Genomic DNA, 9761 nt, shown 5'->3' with positions numbered 1-9761 from the left:
AATCAGAGACCTCGTTGAAAATCAATATCAATTCTCAAAGCGACGTAGTTTGTGACGAATTTCAACAGGACAACGGAAAATAACACTGTTGCCAATTAACAGTTTTAGAAATTGCAAGGTACATGAAAAACTAATAATGAGAAGTAATGTTATTAGCATTCAGTATACAACGTGTAACACTAAGAAACATTATTAATAACCAAAAATTAGCATACAGTTCGAAACAATAAACTAAATATTTGATGTAACGAGCAAAGCGTTCAACAGGCTTTTACACAAAAGTATGAAACTATTTTTATCATTTTTAAATAATGCAACGATTTTTTGTGAATAGCTTCAAATTCCTTTGTAGTTCTGTTATATTGAGTCGACCTTTAAATAGCCAATAATTCATAGATCTTCGACGTGACATTTCCAATCCTGGTTGCGTAATCTGTCTCTTTCTCTTCTTGTGCTAAATTCTGCTTTTTCAAGCATTCTTTTAATGTCTAAAGTTTTTTGAAAGCATGTTTGCCGTACTGCTGCCTGAATTGGTGTTTATTTTATTCCATACTCTGCACAAGTTTTTATTCCTATTTTTTCTTCCCGTCTCTCTCTCTCTCTCTCTCTCTCTCTCTCTCTCTCTCTCTCTCTCTCTCTCTCTCTCTCTCTCTCTCTCTCTCTCCTTGCTAATTTTTCATATATGCATAGTTTTCTGCAGTTTAAAGCTCTTCACGTACATTTACTATTTTTCTGTCGTGACTGAGGAGATTCTTTCTGTATAGCAAAGATTTCGACACAATTGCCTGTTCTTTGCTACATAAAACTTCCTGTCAATTTACACGTAAGCATTTATTTATTTTTATCTGTCTTTGTTTGTATATTAGGTGTCAATCTATCCGCATCCTCCTTAATTATTTTAACATGGATCATAGATGAATTTATTTTTTCTGCGCAAATTTTGAACATCATGTTGATGCCCATTTGCCTATATTTTTGTCTAAGCTTTTTGATACATATTTTCCTTACCATCTATCCCAATTATTTACTGTCATTTTACCAATAAAAAATTTTAAAAAATACTTCCCTATCCATCAACTTATATTCCTGACTTTCTTTTTAGTTAAATAACGCTTTTGACATACATTTCCCCCTTCATTATATTCACCCATTTTAATCCCTTTCCCTCTAAGCGGAACGGTTTACCCTCTTCTTAGTATTTATTCGTATTTCCTTTCTTCTCCAATGTGATTACTACCCCGGGCCTCCCCTTCCCCCACCCCCTCCCTACTCTTGTGTTTTGTGTTCTTTCGAAACAATGGCTTTTGTGAAATCAGAATAATACTTTCGTTTGGATTAAAGCGGTAGGTTGATGTTTTTGATGGCATTGTTCACCGCGCGTAAAACTTTTTTTTTTTTTTTTTTTGCTTTCGCGTAAATATTTGTTTTGGCTTAATGCATCAACGCCGCCACGGTTACTGCCTGAAGTATATAGGGGAGGGCTGAGGATTTTTTTCGTATTCCCCCTTCTTAAATGTGATTACGTTTGAGTATGTTTTAATGCTTTCCGTTTGTTTTCTTTCCGGATCTGTGGTGGTTCTGGTGAGGGAGAGGGACGGTTGAAATATTTCATTTCCATGAAACTTATGATTCATTCTTTTCCCCTAACGACAACAAAATACAATGCTAAATGATATGCGGACACGTGTCAACTTACTAAAAATTCATTGTGTATATATATGTATATATATATATATATATATATATATATATATATATATATATATATATATATATATATATATATATATATATATATATATATATATATAATATATCATATATATGTAAATAATATATGTGTGTATATATATATATATATATATATATATATATATATATATATATATATATATATATATATATGTGTGTGTGTGTGTGTGTGTGTGTGTGTGTGTGTGTGTGTGTGTGAACAGCAAAGAACATTAAATGGTACAAAAATATGAAGGTATTAAAATATAAGGAAATACAACACCACTGGTATACAGGAACACAAGAAAACGCGACGATGAAAAACTAAGTATTGCATGAAAAAATAACATATTAAGAATAAACACCAAACATATAAGGAACGTGAAATGAAAAAGAAAAAAAAAACGAGAGCACAGCGAATGAATAAAAGAAAACCCAGACAAAAACTCGGATATTAGAGTGGCCCCAGACATATTCCTCTTCTGTGTGAATAACCTCCAAAAGAAGGAGCCCACAACTATCCAGGTATTTCCGATCTGGGAAGAAAGCTCTCGAGAGCCGAGCGCAAAAGAGGTCTTTCGGGTCGGCCCGAGACTTCTATTGTGGAGGGGAAGTCCGGCGTCCGGATATCGGGTCTGCACATACCATAGTTCGACTTTCGATGTTCCATTCGCTTTCATTAGGCCGCTAAAGGTCATTGGGAATGGTGGAGGTTGGAGAGAGAGAGAGAGAGAGAGAGAGAGAGAGAGAGAGAGAGATACAAAAGGTGGTGCATATAACAAAAGTTTAGAAAAAATAAGAAGCAACGCCTAATGTAATGGGGTAATCTCTTGCGCTTTCTTTATTCCAGGCCAGAGAGAGAGCGAGAGAGAGAGAGAGAGAGAGAGAGAGAGAGAGAGAGAGAGAGAGAGAGAGAACGGGGGTTAAATAAACAATTTTGTAACGAAAAACAATAAAATTTATCGGAAATGAAGGATAACAAGAGACCGAGGAAAAGTTTTGATGTTTTCATAAAATCAACGATAACTGAAAAAACATGTATACAAAATCTGTTTATATTTATATTATATATTCCGACTTTATCCATGGTGTTTCGTAAGCCTACGACCAGAAAAAATAATGTTAGGCCTAGGAACGCGGATGTTCGTAAAAAGTCGACAGTTAGACAGAAAACATTTAGAGATAATAAGGTAGACTGAAATCTGGCCGAATTTACATCGAAGAATATATATATATATATATATATATATATATGTATATATATATGTATATATATACATATAAATTTTATATGTGTGTGTACACACACTCATATATATATATATATATATATATATATATATATATATATATATATATATATATATATATATATATAAAGTGAAAATAAGATTGGACTCAACTCACCTTGAAATCTGCCGACCTTACAAAACTTGCATCAAAGACTAAAGGAAGGTAAATGCTTCATGCCAAGGCTGGAGGTTCCTAACGTTTCTAACACTGATTAAAAGAAATATAAACAGAAATTTCCATGCAAATCAGAGAACAAAGAACTGGCTATTAAGGAACTGGATTATTATGTGCTGGTTGTGGAAGTTGTGTATCGAAAGAACACATGCCTTCGGCTAAGGGAGGAAAAAATACTGCTCTTGGATTGTGGAATTCAGAAGTAGCACTGCAAAGATAGTTCATACATGACGGAGAGGTAACAAGGATTGCAACCGAAACCAGGAGTATAAGACATTTACAACTGTAAGCACAGATGAACAACCCTATTACCATAGCCACATTTAAGTGGAAATAACAATAAAAAATTATATATAGTATCAGCTCGTGGACAATGTAAAATTATTGAAGGGAACAGCTAAACCCAAAAATATACATATACATACATAGCGATGGCAAACTGAAGAAATATCCAGTAAATGAGAATCCTACACTAATATAAAGAAAATGTCCTAACCACTCTGATCTGAATGGCTGTTTCAAATTCTTGTCCACACGTTTAAAGGCCACTGAACTGACAAGTGCTACATTTGGAACTTAACATACCAGTTTGTTGAGCAACATTTCATATAGGTTTTAAAATATACATTACTGTTGGATCATTTTACTTGTGATTAAATAGTAATTTTTATCGATAGCCACCTTTACGATGCCCCACCTTCAATGATTAGGCAGTGGCTTTCAGTTCACTGCTGGTTATTTCTGTAAAAGTGTATACCATTTCCCTTTTTATCTTAAATTAATTGTTTTCAGTTTTGCTATTTCTGTATTATGCATACGGGCATTCTGTTCGGTGGAAGCTAGCTTTACGGGGCACTGGTTATACAGCTTATTTCATGTCACAAAATTTCCTCAATTTGAAAATTCTGCAACATAAAACCCAATCTGTCCATCTATGTATGTGTTTTTCCATATGTAACGATAGTCTACAGGTAATTATTCAACCCGGGTACAGCCTACTTAAATCTAGAGATCTTTATCGAACAAAAACTTTAAAATCACCCCTACCATTTTTTGTATTACCGTCAGTTATGACGATTTGAGTGAACTAATAATAATAATAATAATAATAATAATAATAATAATAATAATAATAATAATAATAATAATAATAATAATAATAATAATAACAATAATAATAATAATGGATTATGCTCTTATTATTTCATGTTGCAAAGTCTGATATGTTTACTTGTTAAAACCAAACCTATATTATCAGTGGCGCAGGAAACCAATGACGTTAATTCATTTGAGTATAGGTATATGTAATATAAATCTTAATGTTAAGGTAGAATACATATATATTTTCACTATATATGTAGAATAATTTAGTTTCATAAGGCCAACCTGCAGATGTTGTGACATTTATGAACAGACCAAAATCTTGTTCCAGTACTTACAGCTGATAACATTATTTTTGTAGACAGAGAGCTAAATTAAATAGATGGACAAATGTACTTAGTCGTGATTACATTAAGTTCATAGATAGATAGATATCGTAGCGATTATTTCTTACTCAGAATACCTAGAGCCCATCGTATAATGAACAGTGCAATTGAAAGGAGTTCTCGAAATACCTGGATATAAATAGCGTACTTTTTTAATTATTATTCCCCGGGTGAAAATGAATATGCCTCAGATCACCTCCCAAGGGAGATTTTAGAACTTCAGTTCCAAACAACTACAAGTCGTAAAAAAAAAAAAGGAAAAAACTCTCTCGGATTTCCCAGCAGCCGGAATAAAGCAAACTGGAACCAAAAAAGTTTTCTTTGGAGTTATGACCCGAGGGAACGCCATGTTTTTCCACCTCCTTCCCACTGGCGGACGACCTCAGCTAATCATATTAAAAAGGGAAGAAGAAAGCGAAGAAGACGAAGAAGAGGAAGAAGAGGAGGGTCAAATATACCGATACAAATTGAGGAACTATGCCAATAAAATTAGAAAGGACGAAGAGTGACAATAATGAAAGAGATGGGATATATTTATACGTCTTTCTACGCAAATATTGCCGTTAAGTAATAAGCACGGATCAAAATTAAAAGTAAGAATGAGGAGAGTATAAAATATTAACATTGCATGTTATTGCTGGATGTTGACGAAAGCTTTGTTAAAAGGATAATAAGTAACAAGCAGAAATGCAATTGACAATGCATATCCTTCCGTTCAATATGGCATAGGTTTAAGTCTACCTTAGTTGGTTGTGTTACCAAACAGAGGATGTTTCTAGGGTTCGTTAGAGCAGCAAAAGTGAAATAATGCAAGCTTGCACCCGCACATTCTAATACACGTGCCATAGGGTTGAACTGGTACTAGGTTGGCCAGGAGCAAACCAGGGTCCCTGCAAATGTGAGCGGAGAGATCTGGCTTTCTGCCACTATTATCCCAATATATATATATATATATATATATATATATATATATATATATATATATATATATATATATATATATATATATATATATATAAATTATATATATATATATATATATATATATATATATATATATACATACATATAGATAGATAATCTATAGATAGATACAGATATGTAGATATGTATATGTGTATATATAATATATATATATATATATATATATATATATATATATATATATATATATATATATATATATATATATATATATATATATATATATATGTGTGTGTGTGTGTGTGTGTGTGTGTGTATGTGTGTGTGTGTACGTGTTAGTCTGGGCTCTGTTTGAAAATGGTGTTTCCTGCCATAGAATTTCCATTCCATAACTAAGCAGTTAATTAACAGATATAATGAGGTATCCTTAAAAAAGAAGTAATCATATTTACATTTTATTCGGTACATCATCAGGTCGTATTAAAGTGAAAACAGTACCCACTGAATCTATATATGGTACTGTCGTTGCCATACGGTACTGTATAATAACGGAGTAAATTATTTCTCAAAATCCTCCACTAACCGATGAGTCTGTCCATAATGGAAAACGCATTACGAATCAGTACGGCAAATTCGGGTATAATGGTTTGATAGGATTTAATGAATAATTATCATGCCTGATCTTCTAGTGTATTCGGTGTAGTATACTCTGTGCTTGCTCTGCTTAAATAGTTCGCTTGCTTGTGTATGATGACTGCCTTTATTATTTTGTCTCCTGCATGGAAAGAGCTTTGCGTGCATGCACTGTATATATTAAGAAAAACTTTTAGAGAAAAAAAGTACTTTTATGTAAGAAGTTGTTCTGCATGATAAAAATTAAATGTTCTTTTTTTCGTTCTTGTGTGGACAGACAACTTAGTGGGAGAAAACGAGGGGTCTATTCTTTAGTTACTTGACGCTTAGAGAAATGTATTAGACAAATCAAAATTAAATGGTTAGTCAGATTCTCTTTAAAGGAATATTTTCTAGTGCATCAAACTAAATGAAATCTCGCTCACTATTTCCACACTATAAATAGAATTAAATAAATCTAATTTACAAATGCAAATTAGATGTACGTGCTTATCGGTTCCAAAAACGTTCGGAATGTGTTTTGACGAAGTGAGAAAATGTAATTAATCTGATGCATTAATCCAATGTAAGTGTATTTACATTTATTTATGTATTTGTCTATTTATAATTCTTCATTTATTATTTGCAGCTTATAGAGCAATATGTACATATAACATATACGGCAGATTAGGCAAGAAACGATCAGCAATCTCTACGTATATATTAATAATTGTAACAGATTCACTTTAAGGTTGAAAACTAAATTCATTTGGTGAAACCCCCATCAGTCTGAGTCTCGCCTCAGTCTGACAGTATATCAGTAATGGATTGTTGACGAAGATTGGATCCTCACCTACAGGTAGAATTGGATATGCCAATGCAACCATTTCAGGCTAAGATTGACTGTTATTGTACGATGGTAAAAAAAAAAAAAACGCCCGTTTATGAGGATATGACACTTCGTAAATGTTGCGAAATCTCCTCGGGATTTTTACACATTCTGGTGTTCACATTGTTGTTTTTTTTATTGTTGTTGTTGTTATTGATTTGGCTACCGAACAGGCAGTACCCTACGTAAATGAAGTAATCTTGACTGTAAGCAATTCAAGGCAATTTCACCACCGTCAGATCATGAAGCCGCTTAATTTTGGAGATAATATTCTACGCTAAAAGAATCATAATAAAATATAGTCTTTGCTTCAGCACACACGTCAAAATTCATCTTACCCAGGAACATTGGATCCTTCTAGGCATTTACATTCTTGCTCGTTTCACAAGGAGCAAGATTTTTTTGTTGGTTCGAGGCCTGTTTATTCTCACAACAGTAAGCTCTAAGAAGTCAGTTTCGGGGAGGAGGAGTGGGGTGGTTGGGGGAGGGGAGAGTTGTCTCCTACAATGTAATTGCATCGTAAATCAGGTCTGTATACCGTCATTTCTGACTGACGGCTTGACAGCCTTTGTGTACAGAAACTTCATGTTTCAGGATAGACCAACCATGAGAATTTCGGACGTAATTTTTTGCCATAATCCAGGACAGGAACTATAATGATAATCGCTTCGTGTTTTCCTAGTAATAACGTCAGTAATAACTTCAAAATGCAATAACATTTTATAGACAGATAACCAGAGTGTCAGAATTCAAATGGCAGAGATCCTAGTTTTTATTAGGTACCTTAAAAATTCTTGGTAATATTATTGACTTATACTTGAGAATTTTTCAGCAAAGTTATCTTAGTAATGCGTTTCAGTCTTATCAGAAAGGTGATTAAATCCCGATCATTCCAGCCATGTTATGGCAAGTTATTAACTATTTTTAGTTACCTGGATTTCTGATTATTATAAAAGTACACCAAATAAAGAGTATACTACAGATGTTGTAAGGTTGACCAGGGGCCTTTTTTTTTTTTTTTTTTTTTTTTTTTTTTAAGAAAACACATACTATCATCATGAACATTGTCTTCACTTTGGGCATCCATAGCCTCGGTGACATTGTTTAAGAAATGCACGTGCGCGCGCGCACATACACTGATATATATATATATATATATATATATATATATATATATATATATATATATATATATATATATATATATATATATATATATACACACAGTAATCTCAAAAACTTTTGAATGAATAACCCCCATATTCCCCATTCCTGTTTCCAGACACCCAAGTGGGCAACGGTTGGTGCAGCCAGATGTTCGGCCTCTCCGAAAAAGTCTCGTCGCCGGAAAAAGAAGCAACAAATGTCGAGATTTTGCTTTAGAACATCACAGAACTCGGGAGAGAAAAATATCAAATGATCACAGGAATAGGAAAAAAGGCGGAGGGATTTTCACCGGACGCTTCGCGAGAAAGAGTGGATTTGCTTATTTGTTTACTTATTTGCTATTTATTTATTTATTTATTTATTTGTCTTTATTTTATGCGTTTATATATTTTCACTAGCAAGGGTGACTTCTTATGGCTTTATAAGCATTTTGTTTTTAAATCAAAAACTGTAACGTGAATCATAATACTAATGTCAAGGAGAAATCGATGAAGTTCAGACTTGAAAAATACGGACATCAATCATTTAATAAATGTTTTTTTTTTTGTTTTACAAAGGAAACAGAACACTTATTTGCCAAAATGATGAAACATATATGAATGAAAATCACGTAAGAACGCATTTGGTAAATACTAATATCCGTTAAAAACATGTACTAGCAAAGCTACCAAAACGGACTTCAGCACGAATTCCCTAAATAAATTTCTAGACCTTGTTATTCTTGGAAAAAGAAATAAGACATTTTTGGTAGCATATATCCTAAGGGGACCCATGTTCCGCCATCTAATTATCCTGCAGCACATGGAATGATCCCGCGCGGTTTGCCTTGACAAAAGTTAATAAGCAAATTATGACAAAAAATATGAGAAACTCTGTCATGGCGGACGAGGTCGTGCATGTTATTAAAACCACTGGAATTCTGGTTTTCTTATTCCGCTGTTTAATTGAATTTTAAAATCCTTCTTCGTCTGAGTTTACCTCTGTAGAACGAACGTAATTCGTTATTTCGTTTTAGATATGAGTTTCAATGTCCCATTCCGTACAGGGCCTCCGTTTCATGAGAAATATAGTTGATATTAATCCATAAAAGTAACAGTATCAGAGATAAAATTATCATTAATTAGGCACAAAGATTCCCTAAATATATTCATTCATCATTATATGTCAAAGACGCGTTTTCACGTATTGATAAAAGGAGTACTGATTTATGCGTTAATTAGCATGTGAATATTTGGTTAATGTAAACATTCATAATTATAGGATTCTAAATTTCAAAATTTTGATAAAATTATGCTCTCTACCTTAATGAGTTACTGGATAGCAGTGTTAACGGTTAAACTACTAAATCTGGGTGTATCGAATGAATACCGCTGTGTACTGACTGCGTACTGTGTAACATGTATTTGACGTTGGATTTACTCTGCTCTGCCACTTTATGTAACATACGCACTAACACAGACATACATACATGTATACATACATAT

General features: G+C 33.1%; 1 protein-coding gene across 1 annotated transcript in view; it reads left to right on the top strand.

Moving 5' to 3' along the window:
- Positions 1-8594, top strand: part of LOC136848167 (DE-cadherin-like) — a 420074-nt gene extending 411480 nt beyond the window's left edge. The window contains exon 31 of the mRNA XM_067120454.1: positions 8393-8594. Coding sequence (XP_066976555.1) covers positions 8393-8493 — 101 coding nt within the window. The 3' untranslated portion in view covers positions 8494-8594. The remainder of the gene's footprint in view (positions 1-8392) is intronic.
- The last annotated feature ends 1167 nt before the right edge of the window (positions 8595-9761 follow it).

This window comes from Macrobrachium rosenbergii, chromosome 18 (genome assembly GCF_040412425.1).
Source record: "Macrobrachium rosenbergii isolate ZJJX-2024 chromosome 18, ASM4041242v1, whole genome shotgun sequence".
Taxonomy (NCBI): Eukaryota; Metazoa; Arthropoda; class Malacostraca; order Decapoda; family Palaemonidae; genus Macrobrachium; species Macrobrachium rosenbergii.
Note: the sequence above shows the minus strand (reverse complement) of the source record. Positions and strands in the feature narration are given on the sequence as shown.